At 31.4% G+C, this 25,043-nt stretch overlaps 1 protein-coding gene across 1 annotated transcript in view; it reads left to right on the forward strand.

Annotated features, from left to right (window-relative positions):
• EPHA3 (EPH receptor A3) overlaps positions 1-25,043 on the forward strand; it is a 356,361-nt gene that overhangs the window by 306,062 nt on the left and 25,256 nt on the right. Inside the window, 3 exon segments of the mRNA XM_033092431.1 lie at positions 8,581-8,593; positions 9,420-9,481; positions 11,085-11,294. Coding sequence (XP_032948322.1) covers positions 8,581-8,593; positions 9,420-9,481; positions 11,085-11,294 — 285 coding nt within the window.

Consider the following 25,043-nt stretch of genomic DNA (forward strand, 5'->3'; position numbering starts at 1 on the left):
CCTGTGATGGAGAGCTGAACTTCTTTCCATGATGGTTTCTCCAGCCAGACTCAAAAGGGGTCCCTTGAGGCAACTATGTGATTTTTGGCTCCAATCCCAATGAAATCTCTTGAGAATACTCTGAATTTATTTATTTTATTTTATTTTTTCCCTCAAGATTTTGGAGCACAAAATGAAGAATAAGGTAAATTGGCAGCAAACTCCTCCGAGTGAAAGACGACATATGGCAGGGAATTTGGCATCCATTAGGGGATAATTCATTGACACTGCATTTACAGATTATGTGGCTACCAACAGACATTACACATTACGTTTTTCACAATGATATTTTTCTTTAACATTACATAAAGCACTTTCCTAGTGGCGCTAATACTTATTCTCATTTTAGTGTGACTAAAATGCCAGTCTTTCTTCACAAGAGCATGGTATAATTGAAAAAATATTTTGGTATCCTTAGAGTTTGCTTCTATAATAAAGGGGTCAAGAACTTGTAGAAGAATTTACCCATAAACGTTAAATCCATATTAAGCTATGTAACAAGCATTTTTCCCTTCTGTATGTCTAAAAATTAGACCACACTAGTAGTAATACTGAAATATTTTCTTACGAAAACCTTTTTATGTTTTTTAATTAATAATAAAAACACTGGTAGTAGTAGTAAGGATAGAGAAAATGTATGAATTTGTTCCGTTAGAGCAAAACCGTAATACTTACTATCCATGGGATACAATCATGTCTCGGTAGTGTTTTAATAGTCAATTACCATTTATTCTCCTCCATAACATCCTGACCAAGGATGCTTGTCCTTCGTATCTTGAGCCCCACTGGGGAGGAAACTCATTTGAACTTAAGTACCATTTGTTTTTTTTTTTGACTGTCAATTTTCACAAGTTTTTTCTTTTAGAGTTTACTATCATGTGCTCCACATTGTACTACAGACATTATTTTATTCTTATCACCACCCTGTGAATTAGATATAATTCCATTTTTACAGTTTGAAGAAATGATAACTAAAAGAGCAAGTAGTTCGTCTAACTAGAAAGTGCTAAATGTGGCATTGGGAACTTGGTCTTCTAGTTTCATTTCTATCACTAACTCTCGACAAAATGATATTTTTATCAATTATATTCTACTTATTATTTTATGTCTTCATTTTTTTATATTCCCTAATAATTTGACATAGCAGGGCATCCCTCAAGCTTCAGCAACTTTCTGTAGATAATTAATAACCTTTCACACTTAAAACAAAATAAAAATGTTCATGGAGGGCAAATCCATGTTGTTTGATAATCAGTGACTAAAACAGAACCTTGGTCATAGTAAGGTACTTAATTTAGCAATGTTAAGGAATAAAAGATTGATTGATTCATTAAATGAATGAATGAATAAAGAACAGTATCTTCTACCAATAGGTCTTTCTTTAATGTTGGTTCTTTTAATTGAATGCACATTTCAAAGAAGTACAATTGTGTAACTGCTTGCAGCACTCAGGGAGTGATGAAGAAATGTATACATTTTAGCATGGGCAGACTTATCACCTAATTTCTCCAACACCTCCAACTAAAAAAAAAAAAAAAATAAGATAACAGTAACTATAAAAGTAAGTATTAGGTTTAAATTTAAGCTTATTGAAAGACTCTCATATATTATCGAATGTGAGTTGACTTTTTTTTTGTTTCCTGTGTTATAATTATTGAAAACAACTTGTTACATTTGCTAGCTGTTTCCTATAAATTCATGACTGAATAATAAGCAGCATTATAAACCAAAATTATTGTGGCAGGGTTTTTTTAGATATACAAACGAAATAATCAAATATGAATTATGGTCACTTAGCAAAGAAATCCATTAAAAAAAATCCCCAAACCAAAATACAGGGGGAAGAAAAAAACACATTAAGAAAAAAAATGACCTTTAAAAATTGCAGGTACTATACATTAAATGTCTTGTTCAAGTCTGATTCTAATAACATTCTAATATGGATTACAACTTACCTTCTTTTTCTTAGAGAAAAAGTTCCAAATTTGATATATCTCGCTAGTCAAATAAGCATATAAGAAGCTGCCAAATCTGACTATATAAATCCCAGTCAACTCATATAGTGCAAACATAATAGAGTTGCAGACCTAGAATTAGATTTTGAGCTCCTTTAGTGTCACATATTTAAATGCTCTAAGTCGGGCACCCTGTAACATCTGAGAGAAAATAGAAATGCCATAGAATAAATATAATATGCTGCATTTAACATATAAAGAAGACCAATTTTTTTACCAGTATAAGGTATTCAATCCACTGCTCTTTCTTTTTTTCCTCAGACTATAAAATGGCTAAAACAATCTAACTGCAAAATTCAAACACACCGGCGCGCGCACACCACACAACTAGAGTGATGCAGAGCTTATATTTTAATGAACAAAATTGTATTTAAAGAAGAAAAACAAGCATATTGGTATTGGGATTAAGAATCAGAGGGTCACAGTTCAAGTTCTGATTTACACCTACTGGTTGTGAGACCTCTGGCAAATCAAACCACTCACAGAGACTCACTTTCTTCACTTGCAAAATGGAATTAGCAGCTCTAATTTCCTATTTCCAGATACTTCAAAGATAGAATAAGATTACACAGAAATACATTGTTTAGTGGAATAGAGCTATGAAAATCTAAATTACCACTTCTGGTGAGTTTGAGATTTTACCAGTTAATATTAGGAGTATAAAGAAATACTGAAAAAAAATTATTTCTCTTTTTTCTTTTTGTCTTTGCTCAAAGATAATTCTTTTATTATTGCTGTTAATTATGTGCTTTGAAGCACTAGATCTATTATAATGTATCATTTTCAACATCATTTAAAGAAAGCTTCAATCATTATATTTTCATTTATTGAATTGAGCCATAAACAATTTTAATGGTACATTTTGAACCTGATGTTCTTAAACAAGAGAAGGTGATAGAGTCTCTGATCTTCAAGTAGAGCAGAAAGCTGGGGACACAGTCTTTGCTCAGAACTTGGCACGAACAGGTGTTATCAATTTTACTTGAAGTTCAAAAAGATGAAACTTTTTTAAAAGCAAATGTTTGATATTTCTGCCCATCACACCGTTGTCAAATGATATTCGACTTCAAGAACTCATTGGCCACTTTTCACCTAGTGAAATAGAAGGGATTAAATTTAATGAAGTTATGTGTGTTGTTTTTTTGTTGTTGTTGTTGCTATTTGGGGAGGGATTATTTACTGAAATTTTGAATTAATAATAATATTAATGCAACTTAACAGGTAAACTTGTATCATTGAGGAATGCTGTGAGCAGAACTTTGCGATGATTGCTCACAATTAAAACATTTCCATGTCGGTGTGAGCATCTACTTGCACAAAACACTTCGTCATTTGTTTTCACCTTTCTATCTGCTCCACACATGATAAAGAATACTGCAGGAATAAGATGTCATGCTTTTAGTGACAATAGCCAATTCTTGCTATTTCCTGTTGTTTCTTTAAAGGTATTCTTCTGAACTTGTCTCAAGGTTACTACACTCCCAGGTCATATTCTCAATAGGCAATATATAGTTGTATTTATTTTATTAATCATTTACCAAAATCATTTGTTAGAATAACAAAATCTCTACCTAATTGCCCACATCAACAAAACTAGAAAATCTCTGCTCAATATATTAGAGAAAAAACATAAGGTAGGGACTGCTATTTTAACATATGTAAAGAACTTTCCCTATTTCTTTCAGCATTATCCACTCATATCTCTTGGTTGAATTGGCCACATTTTGAATTACAAAAAGACTGTGTTGTATATTTTTCCCCAATCATTTAGATAGGATGCATTTTTGATAGTTTAGAAAAAATTAAAATTCAACTTACGGAATTTGTTAGAGCATGCTTACATGTGTCGAATAACTGTCTATTAAAAAGTGCTAGTTTAATTTACAATAATTCTCATACTTGAGGAAGAATATAATTATACACTTGTTTAATAACTGTCTGAGTAAATTCTGGTAAACTCTTTGCAGAAAGGGACAAAAAGACAACACCCCTAACTCATGAGGCTAGTGATATTTTGATACCAACTCATACAAGAATATTATCAGAAAGGAAAATAACGGGTCAGTATAGCATATTTCTATCTTCCTTATTCCATTCAGAGCTGATTCATATAGTAAGTGCAGTGACACTGTATATAGTCATCTCAGTGTGCTCAGTTGGTTTTTACAAGAACAGCTTAATTTTTTTTTTTCTTTTCAGCTTTCTACCTTTTACTTATTTTCTTGGTCCTAATTGCAAAATTAATACGTTAGGTATAATAATGAATTGAAGTGATAACAGGCTTCTTGTTTCTACTTTAAAAGATGTTTTTTTGGTTTGTTTCACAATGGAATATGACATTTGTAGGTTTGTTTGTCTTGTTTTTGTGGCGTTACATACATTTAACCAGGCATACATATTTTCTATGTATGATATACTAAGAAAAAATTTTAAGTTAAAAAGTTTTTAAGAAGAGACTACAATCATGCCCAAGTTTAGTTTATTACAAAAAACGCAAAGTTGGCTTAATCCTTACATTCAAGAAACTCATCTTAACAGATAGAAAAGAAAAAGTCAATCTCACATAAATGTAGAAAATAACAATATTTTAATTTAAATTTTTTTCTTAGTGTATCATACATAGCAAATCTGTATGCCTGGCAAATGTACGTAAACACCACAAAAACAAAAACAAACAAGCCTACAAATGTCATATTGAATCATGAAACAATAAAACCATTTTTTTAAAGTAGAAACAAGAAGCCTGCTATCATCACTTCAATTCATTATTATAACTCATGTATTAATTTTCGCAATTAGACAAGAAATAAGTAAAAGGTAGAAAGCTTGAAAAGAAAAAAAAAAACTAAGCTGTCCTTGTAAAATCAACCAAGCACATTGAGATGACTATATGCAGTGTCATTGCACTTACTGTATGAGTCAGCCCTGAATGGAATAAGGAAGAATAGAAAGATTGTCCCAGTCTTCAAAGGTGTTAAAATTGTGTTTCAAATCAGCAAAATAAATTTAAAAATCTTAAAGTCTGCTGAGTGTAAAGCATTTGATGTGTTAAGGTTGATAGAGTATGGTTGGTTAAGGAAGACTTGGAGAAAGTGTTTCTTAGCCTAGTTTTCAAGGGAGAGATTACCCTTAGCCAGCCTGAAATGATAGATGTGATGTCATCAATTGTCACTGGCACTCTGCTAGGTGCTGGATTTACAACTACAGACAAAATAGAGTTGGCACTTGCCCTCATTAACTCATAGACCAATGGATATAATAAAGGTCATTCTTAACATGAATAATGTCTTGATTAAAATGGAATTTGGGAAAGATAAGTCCTGTATTTTTATATAATTTAAGGGAGCACCTGCAGAAAGATACTCTAATTCAGTGCATTACAATAATTCTATCAGTCAGTTAGGTACAGTACATGAAAATTTATAACCAAAACATTATCTTTCTAATCAGAGATGATTCAAGTCTTCTTTCCTGGAAATAGTGAGGCATATTCTGTCAGTTTTTTTTTTTTTTCAATTTTCTTTCTACTGCTTATGCTTTTTTGCTTCCACTCTGATTTTGATTACAAGATACTAATAACAAGTGTGGGCAGCTAATGCGAAATATTTTGATTTTATAAATCATACTCATTTATTAGAGTGTGTTTAAGACTTTTGAAAATAAGACATGGAGTATGTAAGACACAAATACTATAAATAGGAGTTAATAGCATTTCTTTGGAAATGAATTAAATTTCCATAATGTGTAATATTTCAACCATTGATAAATAATTTTATGTTTGCATGAAAATATTTCAATCTAAAGTAACACTTAATTGATAACTGCAATAAAATTTCCTATGTATGACTATGTACTTATCGCATTATCCTGCTCTTCTTTTTATAGAAAAATGTGATTAAGAAAGTTGTGGTGAAATACTGCTGAATCTGCAATTCTTAGACATTTTGAATCACATTTCTTCTGTCACCAAACAGTAGTTCAATGATTAGTAACATCTTTGAGCCTGGGGAAATAGTTGGGGAAATCAGCTGATCATAGCAGACTGATATGCTTCCCTTAACCCTTAAATTATGAGAAATCATGATTTTTATCTTTACAAATTAATTTAAGAATCAAAGCAAAATTCCACTGCAAATTTTGTTTTGCTCGTTTTTGATAGTTTCTTTTCAGCTGGTCATTTAGCAATAATTTCATTGCTTTTATTATATATACTCAGATAAATTTTAGGATCTCTGAATGTGGTAAATGATCTAGATTCTTGATGATAATGTCACTTGTAAATCAACATACACACGAAAAAACATGCAAACTTGAATAGAAATACATTGTATCGTGCAGATGAGCTGGTATTTTATAGATGATTTCCAACTACAATTAATACATGTTAGAACTAGTTCTCATGACTATTGCAATTTCTTTTCCTTTAACCCTGTTCATCATAATCAAAATCACAAGGGAAACTAAAAGAAGATACTGCTTTCCAAGGTAGAATATCTGTGATTCTGTTTATTCCTTGTCTGTACATTTGGGTTTGCTGAATCTTTGAACTTAATGTAAAGCACATTTTCAGACTTGCCCATTTTAACTGATGTGTTTATAAATACCTAAATTATAGAGCTGCATGCAGCCTGATCTGATTTCTGAATGGTCATGGGGCTTTGGCTTAATTGACTGGTTTGATTTTTTCAGCTACTTTTATTTTCCTTGCCAAACATTGTACTAGACATGCTAACAAGAAATGAAATGGTCATAAGCCTGGGAGCCAAAAGGAAAGAGTGATAAGCAAAGGTCTGGGTAGTACTGTATACATGGTAACTGGCCACTGTAATTGAGAGTTGGCTGTATGAGATGAAGTATCTGTGACTGCATTCAAGGTAGGAATGGAATTTTGTTAGATGTTATTCTTCCTAGAATTATATTAAAGAAGGAACATAGAAACTAATAATGATTTATGGAGAACATGGATATTCATTCATTCATTCATTCATTCATTCATCCATTCATTTCATTACAGGTCAGATATATGGGACTAGTCTTTAGGCATTAGATTTATCAATTCAGGAGAGATGTTGAATGTTCCATTTCTTCCTTAATATTGTCAAATCAAAGCTTAATTAAAATTTTGAAAAAGTAAGTTCTGGAAGATTAAGGTTTTGGCTAAAATGACTTTTCAGACAGTACCAGATTACCTAGATATACACAGGGTGCCAAAAAAAATGTATACACATTTTAAGAATGGAAAAAACTGTATTAAAATTGTAATGCTCAATATACCAATAACAAAAGATAAATACAAATCACGTGTATACATTTTTTGGCACCCTCGGTATATGATGTGTTACCCAAAATATGTAACTAAATCAGGTTCTTAATGGAAAATAGATTGATGTATCAATAGATTGTTACATATATGAAAAGTATCTGAGAAATTTTATGAATTTAAATAATTTTTCTCACCTTTTAATAAGTAAAACATACAGCTTGGGATATATTGAAGTATTAAATGTAGTAAGTATAACCTTCACAATAGTAAGCCATAATTCACAACCAGTATGAATTAAGAATTTTCACTTGTGAAAGGAAAGAAAATCAACCAAAGAAAGCTATTTTCTATCATCAAATGGCAAACTAACCTTCATAATATAGAAGGAACATATGAGGAAAAATTATAAGTATGTTCTACAATTAGGTGTATATGGATGTTTGTTAAAATTCCAGAATTTGCTTGAGGTCTTTCATCAGTACTCAGTCAAGACTTAACTCAGTTTTTCTAGATGTGGAAGGGTTATTTTCCTTCTTTTTGTAACATGATGGATTTAAAATTAAAACAATATTATAGCAACAAAAGAAGAGAATAACTGTGTGATGATTAATATATGTGGCCCTTGAAATCAGAGACAACCATGTTGGGGGAATCTGCTGAAGTACTAGCTAATTGTTTGACCTTGGCAAATTTCCTTAATCCACAACACTTTCATCTGAGGAAACAGTAACCTAGGAATAATACATATTACTAAAGCATAAGGATGATGTGTAGCTGAAGTGATGTATTTTTAATTTAATATGTCAAGTACGAATACAATGTTACATTATACTAAATATGGAAAAAAATTACTAGTGTTTCCTACATATCAAAAATATCAATTTTTCATAAATATTTTTCTGTTAAGAATGTTTTTTGCATTACTTATTTTCCTAGTTGTTATCATACCATATGTAGAATTATTATTTTCAACATGTGCACATTAATCCTATAATGACTGTCTAAAGTACTTCGGTCTTCAATCATTTTAATTCAAAAAAATCTATAGAATTGATACCCAGCAATTGCCTAAATTATTACCTGTACTTGAACATTTATTCTATTGGCAGATCTATGTATATTAAGCATATTTAGCACTTTTGTATCTAATGCTTTTCATATTTTAAATGTTTCCCTCAGTATAAATTTTCAAAATAACAGAAAAGTGTATTCAGTTTACAAATTTTGGCTTTATAACTTACTAGTTGTGGTACATTGAGTAAGTTAATTACCCTCAGTATATCTCAGTGTACTTGTGTGTAAAATGGAAATAATAATTAATAAGTTAGTATATTTAAAATAAGCCAACTAGCATTTTGTACATAATAAGAGCTATATAAATACATTTAAATGCTTCTTTAGAGCATTATTGATATATAAGGCCACATATTTCCAAATAGTTATTTCAAGTTACTGCCAACAGCATTTTTCATTTTATTTTCCTTTTAAACATAGACGGTGTGGATTTTCTAATTTAATATGTTAATTGTTAATATAGATTTTAATGTGTTGTTAATATAGATTTTAAAAGGTTATAATTATTCCTCTTTATTGATTGTACAATTCACATGTAAAATCAATTAAGGTAGGGACTTTCATTTACTTGCTTCTGACTAACCAGAACAAGAGAACACCCAGCGTATAGTTAGGTAAATACATGTAGAAACTATATGACTGGAATTTCTTGCTTTATCTTGGGCTTGAAGGCAGAAATACTTGATTTTGTTGATTGGTTATGATGCAAATAAAGGGAAGAAAAGGTCATATTTTGTGTTCAAAGAAAGCCATGCTAAATAAGCCAATTTGTATATCATAGGTTATGGGCTCTTGTTCTGAAAACCAAGCTTTAATTTTTTAAAAAAGAGTTATTTTCTACTGAAATCTAGTTTTCTTGTTTTTTGTGTTTTTTTAAGTGCAACTTTGCAAAATTAGAAAGACAGGGAAAGCTTTTATGTTTTTTAAATTCATCAGGTGTATCAAAGTGTTATATATGTTCATTGAATGATATTTGTTGAAAACTACTGATGATTATATATTTAATTTATCATTTACAATGTATCTAGGTAAACCAGTTATGATTGTCACAGAATACATGGAGAATGGTTCCTTGGACAGTTTCTTACGTGTAAGTAGAAGATTTTACATACATTCATGTATCTCTTATTGCACATGCATACATAAATATGCAATGAATTACTGAAAATGTTGGGTCAACCTCTGACATTTCGCCAAGCAATTAGATAATCAATTTTTAAAGTAAAACTGAAATTTTCTGAGACTAAGTCATAAGAGAAAGACTATAAATTTGCATCTTTATCTTAATGTATCCAAACATTAATGATTTATGTTTTTTAAAACAAATTTGTTCAATCTTCTTCAGACTTTTTGTACTGCCAAGATTCACATAGATTAAACTAAAAATAAAAAAAATAATCCTAAAGTAAGACATAAATAACACTGATGTAAGAAATATTCCCTTTTCTTTATTTCATGTAACCTTGGACTCCTGTGAGACAGAAGACCATTTATCACTCACATAGTGCTATCCACTCAGAAAATAAGCATGGGCTATAATGCCAAAGTATTCTCAATTCAGAATATCATTTTGAAACAAATATTATGTTCAAAAACATACAAAAATTGTATAGAGTATTAAACACTACCAATCACCAACCACTGCAAGGAATAAAAAATACAGAGATCTGTCCTCAAGGTGCTTTCAGCACTATACAGTATAAAGAGAGATAGATAAATAATAGGTAGATAGGTAGCTTGGTAGATAGATAGATAGATGATATATAAGATAGTACAATCATTATGGAGGAAAATTTTCTGTGAATAAGAAATTGTATTTTTAATTTTAATATTCATGAGCCCAATATAAATTTTATTAGCAATTATTTTTCATAACCATGTTTAAGAAACATTTTCCAGATTAGGTAATTAAAATCATAATAATAAATATTCTTTTAAAATATTATTGTTTGTGTAGCTATAACTAGATATGGCATTTTATTTTTATATATGTATATATGTATATATATACTACGTACGTATCTATCCATCTCTATCTATCTATCTATCTATCTATCTATCTATCTATCTATCTATCTATCTATCTATTTACCAACCTATCAAATAAACCTTATGTTTCTATTTTAATCCAAGTAGATTGAAAGCTTTTCTAAATCTAAGACTCTAATAGTATCTCCTATACTTTCTATTTTATGACCTATAACTCGGGTTTGTATTAAAAAACATATATTCAGTAAATATGTTTGATTAATTTTGAACTAATTATTTATGATAAAATTTAACATCCATCTTATTTGAAGCAATTGATGAAATATGTAGGAAACCAAAAGGAAATCAACCAAATGAATAAAAACGTAAAATAGTCACAGGATCCATTTCATCTTGTTTTTCTTGAACTTAAAATTTCTGAACAGGAGTTAGTATGTCACATAAACACTAGGGAAGTTCTAGTTTTGAAACTGAAGTCAAAGAATATTCGGGTATGTTTTGTTACAAAGTATTTAGTAATGCAGCACCTATCCTATTTTGTTTTAGCCTTGTCTCCATTTATTCACTTATCTTGTTAGGCTGCTGTGCTTAGAACTACAATGTATATAGACAGACTTGTTACAATTCAGTGTGAGAGATTTTAGCTAGCTATGTCTTTAAGAAATAGCGACATGTCTTAACTGTACATTTTAAATACTTCTCAGAAACATGATGCCCAGTTTACAGTCATCCAGCTAGTGGGGATGCTTCGGGGGATAGCATCTGGCATGAAATACCTCTCAGAGATGGGCTATGTTCACCGAGACCTCGCTGCCAGGAATATCTTGATCAACAGCAACTTGGTGTGTAAGGTTTCTGACTTCGGACTTTCCCGTGTTCTAGAAGATGACCCAGAAGCTGCTTACACAACAAGGGTGAGTAACTAGTTTTTTTTTGTTCTTCTTTTGTTTTTTAATTTTCCTTTTAGGTTTGTTTTCCACTTTGATTATGTAGACATGTAAATAGAAACCATGCCCCACAATGCTTTGTCATTTATATCTTCCCCAAAGGAATCTTATTCTTTAACATTAAAAGAGTGTTACTTATCTGGGAAACTGTTTTCTTCTTGTTTAATTCTAAAAGTTTATTCCTGATTAAAGAAAACACAACTCAATATCTAGCTTCACTGTTCATGAGGCTAGTAATCATTTTAATTCTGAAATTCCAAACATTGATTTATTGATTCCCTTCAAAAGGTAGTAAGGTTCTCACAATGCCTGAAGTTTTGGTATTTTTCTATTTACCATCTTTCTATCATGGATGAGCCACCTTTAAGCTGATTGGATACATTTTCAGTACCCTCATCCAACTGTGTATAGTTTTGAAGGCATTTTTGAATTAATGTTTATGTAGATAACACATATACATATTATAAAAAGTTCAAACAAAGCACTAAAAAAGGAGAAAAGTCACCCAGATATTGTGCCACCCACTAAAAACATTTGTAAATTTGTGAGTCAGTTCTTCCAGATTTTTCCTGCATACATAACACACACATACACCACACACACACACACCACACAGACACACACACACACACACACGAGTAGATACGTAATTAGAATAGGATTATTCATACTACCATTGTGTAGCCTATTATTTTCCTTGGCAATATACTTCTTGAATATAGTTCACTGTCAATAAGTCTTTATATTTCATGTTTAGTAGTTGATGTTTTCTAATCTCTGGTTATAACCATTTTCTTAACAAACAATTACTAATTAGTGGGCAAATTATTATTATGTCTAGTTTTTCAATATTTTATACAAATGTGTAAATGATCCATGTGCATTCCGAATTGTATGAGTCTGATGATTTATTTAGGATATATTCCTAAGGTGGATTTTCTGTATCAAAGAGTCTGTACTATTTTAGAAGCACACTTAACCATATTCCTGGATACAAGTAAATATTATCATCATTTTTAGTATTTATTTATTAGTTGTGAACCATTGTATCTAATTGCTTGAATTTGCATCCTTTTAATTCAAAATATATTTGATGAGTTCTTCATATATTTATTTGCAGGTTTGTTGTAATATATTTCTTTCGATAATTTTTCTTTCATGGAAGAATCTTTAAAAAATAAAGATATAATAACCATTACTAACAATACTACCCAAAGATAACCAATTTTAATGTTTTACTTTTTTATGATTTCGATATGTTTTATACTTTTCATATGAAAATAATTACCAATTGTGCATATTTACAAAAATGGTATCATGTTATACATGATATATCATTATATACTGAGTCATAAAATGCTTTTCTCTTATCAATAAATCTTGTATTTTTATATATAAATTTTATTGTTGTTTTATTCTGCTTATTAAACTTAACATAAATGTAGAACTTTCCAGATAAATATTCTTTTTATAATATAATTAATAGTGTATAGAGCCCATTTTTTCATGTATGTAATTTATTTATGCAATTCACTATTAATTGGCAGAATTCCAATCTTTCGGTATTGTTAACATACTGATGTATAATTCATGTCTGTTTATTATTATCTCTTCAAGATAAATTTCTAGAATTCAAATTACTGAGTCACAATGTGTGCAACTATGTGAGGATTTGATGCATGAAAGCCAATTGTTTTCCATGTAGTTTGTTACCAATTTTCATTCCTAGTAGTAAGATATAATAAGGAACCTATTCCTCCATACTTCACCAGCTACAAAATGGTCAGTTTTTTAAAAAGTCAACTTCTGCTATTTTCTTCTTATTTAATACTAAAGTTTATTATTCCTGATTAAAGAAAACACAACTCATTCTTTTCTAAAATCACCAATCTTGGACAACTCCATTAACAACCACCGAGATTGTCACATAGCATCAAAATCCACTCTGAAAAATAGCCCAATATGCCAGATTGAGTTTCATCTACAAATAAAGCTGTAGTAATTGAGCCACAGAAATATAGAAAACACAATATTCCAGAGATATTCCTAGATGTGCTGATTTAGGGGTTGGAACTCTACTGATGTCTCAATCATTACACCCTTGTTTGCATTTCCTACTTTCAATTAGACTCTGTAGTGAATTCATTTTGTTTAGGAATCTGGGTACTTTTTTTAAATGTGTTCTGCATAAAAATGCCCCCTCCCTTAGGAATACAGTTCACTAGGTTAAGAGCAAGAGAAATAAAAGATAATTTTATATCTAGCAGCTAGTGAATTTATAACAGTGACTGTGACCTGCACAACTCTGAAAACTTGATGGAATTGCAAAACATAGGTAATATCTTGTGCTTTTTAGTGCTTCTTCATAGATCTCCAGAAAAATTAGCCAATATTCTGCAGTAAAGCATCATTTTTATGACTAAATTATCATCTCAGAAGACAACATATGCAACAAATATTATATATTATTCTCTCTATCAATTTCTTTTTTATTTTACTCACTGCTACTCTGTATTCTAAAAATATCCTTCATAACCTTCAGCTACTGTTTGAGTTTTTAACATACTTCATGAAAAGTATCGTTCTTGCAGGCATTGTCATACTTGTTACAACAATCACCTGATCCAAGAATATTTCAGTTTTAATAAATAGTATTATTAAAAGGCCTTTGTTGAAATATTCAATTTCTGGTCATTCAGTCAGGGTTCTAATCTCTATGCATATCCCATTTTAAATGAGAGCACCTTGTTCTCAATTCTAGTCTTGATTTCTAGGATACTCAAAGAAATGATTTGTCTTGTAGAAACCTGTAAGATCCATCCTAATTTAGACCATCTGCTCTCTGGGAGAATGTTGGGTTACAGTTTACCATGATTTAAACTGATTGTTATTTTGTCAGGACCAAGGAAGGGGTCCAGAAGCAGAAAACACCAGTTGTTGTGTCAAAATTCCTCTTTAGCATTTGTGAAGTAAAAGAGCAACAGGCTATTTGCATTATGTTTCATTCTTAGAAGATTCTTAAAAACCACCCTGACCAATGGGCTCATTCACTATCAATGAATAGCTGTTTAGAGTTCTTCAGTGTCACCCTTGTATTTTCTTGGAACTCCTCAAAATATCCGCGGGGGTCCTGGATTCCTTCTGAGCTGCAGTTTGCATCTGCACTTCTAGGATAATTTAGAAATCTTTGACTTAGTCTTCCATAGTAAGTGTGTTTGGTACATAGTTTTATATTTACTCTAAAATGTGAGGTATGGTTATAAGAAGTAGGACTGCTATTTTGTTTTTAAACCAACACCCGAAACAATGAAATGAGTGTCGGCACACCAAAGTGTCTTTAGGGAACTTGTACTTACTGCAGGGACAACTGCTATTGCACAAAATGTTTTGGAAATTCCCCTTTTGAAATTATCTTTAAACTAGATTGTGGATAATACCATGACTCAGAATTGTTTAAGTATATAGTGATTTGTGAAGCAGACTTGACTGATATAAAATCTCCGTTCTCAAGAAGCTAATAATAAATAAGAGAAGTAGTAATTGTTGTATAGTGAGTCTGTTTTGTTTGTTTGTTTGTTTGTTTTTAAACCAAAAAGAGTATTATCCAGTTTGTGGACATCCATCTTATTTATTTGATTTAGCATTCTATGATTATGCTTATTTCAGAAAAACCAGTTCACCATAAAAGTGTGCCAAGGCATTCTTTTTGGATAAACACATTCTGGTTAATCTGTTTTATACCAATCACGTTACTTAGGTCACACTTAACACATTTCACCTAGTATCACTTTGATTTAGAAGTTAACCTTTGGTGCTCAATGTATTATTAAACCTTTCCCGACTGCTCCTCTGAAAGGTATAGCCTTTGTTTATTCATCACCATTATGTCAGCTCCAACTCCTGGAGACTCCATGAATGACTGACGTCCACAGTGTCCTGTCCTCACAGCCCTTCTCAGCTCCTGTAGACTCGCCTGTGGCTTCTTCCATGGAGTCACTCGATCTCATATTTGGTCTTCCTCTTTTATCTATCTTCCCAGGATTATTGTCCTTTCCAAGAGCCTGACTTCCTCCTGATGTGGTCGAAACAGGACAGTTTCAGTTTTGTCATTATTGCCTCCAGTGATATTTGTGTCTTAATTTGCTTTAGCCAGAGGGTAATTGCACTAAAGACTCATGAGAGACGTTGAGTCAGTGCCACTGAATAAATGTGAAGTGACTGCTGCTCATTTTAAAAAATATCTCTGTGGTTGATAGGCAGGGTAGAAGAGTAGAATAGAATTCTGTATTTAAAAGTTCGTAAACTGGATGGAACATCTGAGGAATTGAGAAAATGCTTAGCCTTAAAACTGAAACAGTTTATCAGACATTTTCCTGTGCTGCCGTTGGTACTGCTTCAGTGTGTCACACGTTTTCCTTCTTTATGTCCTCAATCAGATGCCTGAAAAGAAAGGTCAGCTAAGATAATAATACCACACTTCTTTGTGTGTTTTTTTTCTTTTTCATAAAAATATTGGATAGGAAATCAGAATTAGTTTCAATACTCCTTCTAGTTATTTCTCCTCATTTCTCACTACTGAGTTATGCAGAAATTCTAAACACTGACACTTTCCATTATACGATATTATTATGCATCCTGTAACCTTTGTAAAAATTCCACTGTATATTCATGAGATGTTGAGAGTGAGAAAAGTTAAAATGTTTTATTTAGTATCATGAAAATAGTAGTTTAATCTTGTGGACCTCCTGAAATGCTCTGGAGGGCACCCAGAAATGCTTGAATGACACCTTGAGAACCACTGTTACAGATATTTTATCTTTAAAAATCACCTTAAAACTAACTAAATATTTCAGTAGTTATTAAATGATATAGAATCTGACTTAGGATATAGCATTATGTAATATACCATTTTGAAAAAAAGGTTTGAAGCATAACTGCAGCTGCATACTAAAGGTTGCAAATCATCTTGAAAGGCCCAGGATTTTATTTGGAATGGATATGAATGGAACATTTAGCTCTGCAAATTTTAACCATTAAAGAATTTTGTTGTTGAGAAAAACAAACAAACAATGAAAAATGAATTCTCTCTCTTTGGTTTCCCTTCATGTAAATTTCAAAGTATAATTATGGCATTTCCTACTTTCTGCACTGAACTACTAATTTACTTTATTTCATTCTAACAGAACCATGGTATTACTGGAGAGAACTCTTGCTGCTGAATAATTTTTTCAATCTTTCCCTTATGAAATTTCATTTTAAGCAGGTTAGCATTTTTTTAATACATGCATGAATGCATTTTGTGCATATGAACATTCTTATATTCGTATGTTGAAATAGATGGAACAAAAGATACTAACACGACAGTGCTCAATTTGCTGTTTTACACAGGATTAAAAGAAGTTAGAGAAAATGTAGACCTTTATCTAATTTATTTGCTGTGTCATACAAAGCCAATGAATTCTCAAGCCCCCAAATTCATTTTAGGAGTATAATTACCACATGAACTGATTTGAGAAATTTGAGCAAACCAAATGATTTGTTCTTGATTAAATCTTCATTATTAGATATTTTTCTTTTTATTTCTGTTCTGAAGATGCATACATAGTAATTGTAGTTTTATATTGGATGAGAATTATTCTGCCTGTTGTCAACATTACCGTATGGACAATTAACACCTATTTAATTTCTAGAAGATAAAACCCACGTGAAAAGTTATCATAAGCATTGCGTGTTAAGTCATAAGGGGAAAGAAACCTTATTTTACATAATAATTTATTTGATTTCTATCTCTTTGACTCTACCCAAGTTGGTACTAGAAATATTCTAGGACAGCTTTGTTTTATCTAATTTCATTTTCAGGATTAAAAAAAAAAAAGTGGCTAAAGGAAGTGCTAGTGGTTAAACACTCATGTTCAGGATAGCTCCATTCCAAGAATATAAGCAATAGAAAATGTGCGCTTTTGTTCTGCATGATCTCAAGGAACTAAAAATTATGCATACCAAAAACTGGTGAGATACAGAAAGACAATTATATTTTTTGATAAGTGATATATGTTATGTTCATTCACCATGAATAAAAAAAAAATAAGTTACCTAATTAGTGGCCCACATAGAGTAATGCATTTTAAGCATTTAATGCATTTTAAGCCAAAATAATCATGTCAATCATGAATTGATTCCCTACTCTCTTGGAATCATATGAATATGCTTTACTTCACAAAGTAAAGCCCTATATTTTTTAAAAAAACACAGAAATCCTTAGAAGATTTAGGAATCTCAGTTATCAATGTTGCATCAAAATCTAATGAGTTCTAGTATTTTCCATTTCAGAGAAATGGGTAGCAGGAACATTTAACATGTAAAAATAATCTATCCAGATTTATATGGAGAAAAATCACAACTATAATTTTGGAATGGAACACAGAAGTGAGGGAGGTTGTATGTAAATATATCATACACAGTCTCTGGGAGGAACTTTTCTCTCTAAAATATGTCATTCATTCACTCGACGTATATTTGAGTGCCTACAACATACTAGACACTGTTCTAAGACTTGAAGATCCAGAGATAAATAAAACAAAGCCCTGACCTCATGAGCTTACATTCTAGTGTGGTAATGCAATAATAATCAAGTAAAGGTACAGCAAGGCAGAGAAGTAAGATGAGGAATGTGGCAGTATGCAGAAGTTACTTTACATAGGATGATGAGAGAGTTTCTCTGATAAAATGACATTAGAGCAGAGAATTGGTGAGAGTGAAGGAGCAAATAATTAATATCAGATTAATTAACCAAATTCATTTTGCTTTAATTTTCAATTTAATAAAATAATTGAAATCAATTGTTCTGGTTCCAAAAGGCTCACTTGCAAGACAACTTAAGTAGTTATATTAATGATCTAACTCAGACAAAACATCAGGCTAATAGTGACTGGTCCAATCCATAGTTGGGGAGCCCTGGAAGCTTAGCAAAAAATCACTTTCTGAAATTATTCCCATTCACTTGTGAATTTTCACATTTCAATATGTGATGACAGTTGCCGAAGCTTTCACATGTACCCTGAAGCAATAGACCAGCTCCAGAACCCTTTGGCGCTGAGAGTTACATCCAATCCAATCTTAGCACTTGGTGTCTGGAATGACTAATAATCTGACTCATTGCTTTCGTATCACCCTTTTTAAACCACACTTTTATATCGTGGTTCAAACCCACTCCCATCATTCGTTAGCCATAGCTATTGGTTAACAAATGAATTGCCTCATATTTCTACCAGTTATTTACTAGATATAGGTATACAAGTGATCATGGGCATGACGTCTAATCAGAATTGTCTCAGCAGATATTTATGAGATTCTCAACTTACTTCATCTTTCCTTAGCTTTAAGTCATCAATATTAAACAAATCAAGCTTAGTCAAGTTATGAACTTCGGTTAATTACTAGAATAAATGTAATATTTCTATTTCATTATTATTACAAATATACAGCATTGTTGCTATGTTAAAGAGATCATTCTGACTTATTTGCTTAAAATATTGCTTCTTTGAAAAATTGTGTTCAGAGTGCTAAAATTTCAGACTTTCAAATGAATTTCCATAAACTATAAAAAAAATAAATAAGGGATTGACTCTATAGAAAACAAAGAGTTTAACATGCAAAACTTCATTGAGCTTTGAAAATATGCATAACTATACTTATAGTAAAATATATGTTTAGCCTTATCTCTAAATTTTTGCATTGTTTTTGTTGAAGATAGATATTATATATAGATGACCAGTTTTATATTGTATTATATCATATAAGCTGCGATATAACAGAAGGGTTCTTTATTTGTGTTTCAGTTCCTAGATAGACATAGAGTTATTTAGAAGTCAATGTGAAGATTTTCCTGTATTTCAAGAAATTATTACACTATTCATATAATGTTGAAAAATCCCAAAAGTTCAAGAGATGGACTTTTGCTTCCTAAGAGATCCTTCATCTCTGATCTCTGGTGGCAATCAAACATCTGCTGAAATGATTCTCTCAATGGCTTTTGGATTTGAACTATTGAGGATTAGAATGGATGCTTCCCCTGGGAGTTTTCTTGGATCGCCCTGCACCTTGTTGTCCACTGTTTTCTACAGTGAGTGAAGTTTACTCATGACAATACATAGATGCTGATCCTTGAGTCAAATGATTTATCTCTAAAGTTCCATTTCTAACCTGAGAAGCCCACTATTTGCCTCCAGGTTAAACACTCAATTACTTAGGGTTTACTAAGATAAACTCTCTAAAGTCCTTTGTCACTCTAAGTATGACCTGACAGAGCTCACAGGCAGGCAATGTGAACTTTGGATCAGCAAAGCTTTTCCTAAATCAGCAGGGAGAGATTTCTATGTATAATTAGAGAAAAAAAAAATGGGGCAGATATGAGATATTATGCCTGAATGTCCGCAGATTTCAGCAATTACACTCCTTTTTCTTAGAAATCAAGACTTGAAGCCCCCTAACTCACAGTAAATGAGCTAACTTCAAGGAATTGCCTGAAAAAAAATCAGGCTTTTAGCCAAATATCTCATTTGAACTGTCTGAATTCATTAAGCTTAGAGAACTGAATTGCAGGATCTTTTGAGAACAGATTTACTGTGTGATTCCTGCTCTAATTGCTGTTTCTGGCCAAAGTGAACAAGATTTTGGACTGCTATAATCGTGGATTAGAGTTTAGCAATTTCATAATGCCTCTGTCCAGAGAAACTGTAGGATCATTATTTGCACTATTTTATTCACCTTTAATTTTTCTGTAATTTAATTCTACAGAAAGAAATCCAGATATGATAACCAATAGATATGCAGTTGAGTCCAAAGTTAGGAGAATCTTTAAGAGCCCAAAATAATTAACATTGAAAATGTCATCAGCATTCTTAATATTCATGTAGGTTTTAGATAGAAATTTGAAAGTTGTAAGAACTAAGATTCATAAGTCAGCACATCTGTTTGAAATAGATAAGACTTAACATAAAATCAGGTTTTATGTTTCCCATAACCCTCAGTTTGTGAATGACAAGATATATGTAAACTTGGCTAAAATTAAATAGTAGGGTCAAAGCTGAGCCCAGAAACTCAGACTCCCGATTACCACTAAAGTTTAAAACCCAAATGGAACAAGTGACCATAAATCTCCCTGCATCCTAATTATCGAGCTATAAATAGATTAGACATCAGCAATAGGAAGAACTGCTTCTAGGTTTGGCATCGCAAATAAGGGAAACAAAAATTAACTTCTGGTGATGTTAAGTCTGGATTGGCGATTCCTTTGCAGATAAGGTTTTAGACACACTCCTTATGCTGTGATTCTGGGCTTGCTCTAGGCAATTGGAGACTTTTCTCAAATACATAAATATCTGGGAGCTTATAGGCAGATATATAAATGCTTCAGTTTAAAATCTTATTAAATATTTTTAAAAAACACATTCATAAATTATTTTATAATAACTATTAGTGCTTTATAATATTAAGAATCCCTAGTAGCATTTTACCAACCAAAATATAAATTGCCAACTGATTTCTAGTTGTAGTTCATTGTTAACAGTTGCATTAGAATAGTTTTATTGTGGCAAGAAAAAAGTATGCCAATGATGCCATTTTGTCTCATCAAATCCAAATTATTGGGTATCCCATCAAAGAATCTAGTTGGTAGTTATTTGAAAAAATATCTAAGATATAGAAAAATGACGAACCCCCATATATAATCTAGAAAAGCAATTTCTGAACCTGAAAAAGAAAAAAAAAAAAAAAACATGTCAAGTAATACGAGCTTGGACTTGTTGGGGTGGGAGAAAAGGGAATTTTTGTGGTCCAATCAGGAGCACATTATGAATAAATTCTGTAGTTATGAGTGAGTCCGCTCTTGTAAATTCGGTTTATTTTATTTTGATAGTCTCAGATCTATACATGCTCAGCTTGAAGAAAGAGAACCTAATCCTGAAGTGTAACTAAATTAAAATGTATGGTCCCCAGCTTCTTCTTTCAGCATCTGTCATAACCAAACCGAGTCCTTGAGGACTTTTATCCTATGTCTTACTATGCCAGAGACATTTATGTTTCTGTAGCCGTAGATAGTGTTTCCTCTTGGAGTAAACACTCATTTCTTAGTAAAATATTTGGCTATTGATGCTTTCGTCTGATAAAGAAATTGATGCTTAATTTATAATGCTAATTTAAGTTTCTTAGTAAGAGGCAGTTATCCTCTTTTCAGAAGAAGGATGGAAGGAAAAAAGAAAGGAAAAATAAAATACAACATTAAAAACTAAAGGGAAAAAAAATCTCAAAGGGATGCTGTTATATTTACCAAAACCCAGATATCAGAAGATTAGTTCTGGTAAACTTGGCCCTTCCTTTTCTAGATTAGTACTGGAATAAAAATATCCATTAAAAGACTGTGAGAGGTGACCAAAAAAAAAGTACTACTACTACTAATAATTTTACTTAGTCTACATAAAATTTCAGATAAATCTTAGACTCCATTTGCATTATTTTACCTTGCTGATGAACGTGTGTCACACACAATCTAAAACAATAGTTCTCAAGTAGGGATGGTTTTGCTCCCCGGAGGATATTTGATAATGTCTGTAGACATATTTTGCTGTCACCGTTGAGAAGATGATAATGTAATTTAGTGGGTGCTTCTAAATATCTTACAATGCACAGAACAGCTCCCACAACAAAGAATTAACATGCACTAAAATGTCAATAGTGCTACTATGGAGAATTTGTTCTAAAGTTACCCAACATTTGTAAAGAATGTATTAAGAATGAGAGTGGGGACCAAATATTACTTGCAAGTACTTTATAATTTCTCTTATTCATACTGGACTGCACATTGTGTGGGACAATGTGGAATGCATTGCCATTTGTTAAAAAAAAAAAAAAAAAAAAAAAAAAAAAAAAAAAAAAAACCACAGACTAGCCATCTGCCATCAGGTCTCCCAGAATATTGTATTTTGAGATATCACAAACATAATGCAAAAAATAGTATACCTTTTACACCTATTAAATTTTATTTTCATTTACTTTTGATCTAACATTTGAAATTAATAGTTCTTTTCCCCCAATGCTCTAAATGTTAAACATGGTTACTTTATTTTTGATGTTTTGATTCTATTTTATTAAGGTGACATTGGAGTAAACTCATAAATAAACATATCCAGCTACCATGTAAATATGTCATATATTTTCAGTCAGCATATGTCTTACTGAACAATTATTTTCTACATTACAAAATTTTACTTAGCTTCATCTTACAATGCTTATATGCACAGACTAACAATATGTATTAAATTATTGATACATTAATGTTATTAATGTATCATTAATATTGATACAGTTGATAAAGGATGAATATTGTTTATGGAGTCAAATGAAAATCTGAATAACATTCTGAAAATTCTAAAATACTTAATCCATGTGCTATCTATCCTGTGAGATATTTTCATAATTTTATAGATAATGTAAAGAATTGATTTTTATTTTGAAAAGCTATCCTTATGCTATATGTTGCCTTATTCTTACTTAATATTCACATATATTCTTAAAAACTAGATTTTTTCTAAAAATAAACTGTATATTTTTAAAAATGCTAAAAATTATCAAAGATATTAATAAAATCTACTGCTCTAAGTACATCAAATAATTAATCATATTCTCTCACAACAAAACTACTCATTCTTCCAGGAAACAAGGTATTGTAAGCAGGAGAGCTAAAAAGTGAGACCCCTGTTTTAAACTGTGGGAATGTGGAGATGGAGGAGGAAAGGCAGTTACTCCTCTGGATATCTCAGTCTATTCAGGAGAATTAGCAGTAGAAGGATCACAGAAGATGGAGTAACCAGCTTGGCCTACAAGATTCCCAAATGTTCCACCAATGGGTTCACGGTTGACCAGGATATTCAACTAAGAAGTTCGCTACTTACAAAACGCAGGCAGGGAGAAACCCTTCCAAAAAAAGAAGTGCATGTGTTTAGGAGAAAGGGAATGTAGTTCCAATTAATGAGCATTCGTTCAGTGCCTACTCTGCACATTTGCCAAGATAATATCTAAAAAAGATAATTGCTCTCTGCAGTCAGGGAGCACAGGCTTATGCTAATTTTCTTCATCTTTATAATCTATTCAGCTTTCATAACCTTATGCTTTCAAATTATAGTTTGAGCACACTAATTTTATTTATGGCAATGAATAGGACAAGAGCTACTCCTTGAATTCATTTTACTAGTGTTGAATGTAAAGAATTTGAAACTATAATGTTGAATTTAAAGAGTTTGTGATAACATACATATTCACCCTTCCTCAAATTCTGTAATGATTTTCCTAGGCTAGAATCTCTCCTGTAGTTTGATTTCAAATTACATGTGCACAACCATGGTTTATTTTTCTCTCATTTCTCTCATTTCTCTCATTCAGCCCAAGTGATTTGATGTTGCTTCTTTTTTGAATCATAGGGGAAAAAATGCATAATATTCTTCTCAGTTTGATTTATATTTAGCAACAAATGCTACATTTGAATAGTGCTTTGAAGTTTCAAACCATGAGATTTCCCTTACATCCTCATTGAATACATTCCTTATACCAATAGTAAAGGTGTGTTAACCAATAGAGGGAATTAGAAAAGAAGAAAGGCAAAGCATTTATTGAATACTCTATTAAAAGATTAGACAATTTATTAGTTGCTTTATGTATATAATAAATCCATTGCCAATGACAAAAAAAATCCCTAATTAATAATGAGTAATGATCTTCAATCATCTTTACTCTCTTCCTGATTTTCTCAGTGAGGGATGGCATCATTTACCAGATGGCTGACTAGGGGCAGAATGAGAGTCTTGAATCTACGATTATCACATAATTCTCAGAGCAAACCACAGTGTCTAAAACACGACCTGGAAGCAGATAAAAGTTTTCTGATAAAATAGCTCAGTGTTCTAGGGTTAAAATTCTAGGGTTTAAAGCTAATCATCTAGGAGTTTCCCCAAGGGCATTAAGCAAAGGGAAACTACTCATTCATTCACACTTTCTTCCAAATAAACAACAGTTCAAATAAGTCCTTGTTGTTCATTTAAAATGAATTGTATGGCTATCATATAGGAAAATATGAATTAAGAATTTTCTATTTGTCATTAAAATAAATATATGAACTTTTAAGTATATGGACTCACTAAACAGTGCCATAGGACAAAGCTCAGCCAGTAAGGAAAAGAACTAGTACACTAAAAGTTTGATCAATGGAAACGTCTAGTTAAGTTAAGGAAACATTTAACTTTGCTAACTGGCTTAATTGTTAATTGAATGCCACATATTTAGTCTTCATGTGTTTGAATAACATGTTTGGAATAAAATGAAAAAAAAATCAAATCACCCCACTTCCTTATTCTTTCCCATAAGCTACTTAAGCTTTGCTCTAGTCAGCAGCCAGAGGAAAGCTTAGATTAACAACCCGAATGACAAACAAGTAAAGAGGCCACATAACCTGCATTTCTAAAGTTAGAAGTATTTAGTGAAAGGTGACTACTGTGCAATATAGCCAGAATAGTTTCCCAAAGTAGCACAATGAGCTAAGAGCCAAAACATTTTGTTAAGAATTCGTGCAATCAAAGTTAAAGATAGTGCTAAGAAATACTTGATCAGCTGTTTAGTTACATAAATTGTTATATTGAAAAGTTTGAAATTATAATTCTAACAATAGTT

Source organism: Rhinolophus ferrumequinum, chromosome 2 (genome assembly GCF_004115265.2).
Source record: "Rhinolophus ferrumequinum isolate MPI-CBG mRhiFer1 chromosome 2, mRhiFer1_v1.p, whole genome shotgun sequence".
NCBI lineage: Eukaryota > Metazoa > Chordata > Mammalia > Chiroptera > Rhinolophidae > Rhinolophus > Rhinolophus ferrumequinum.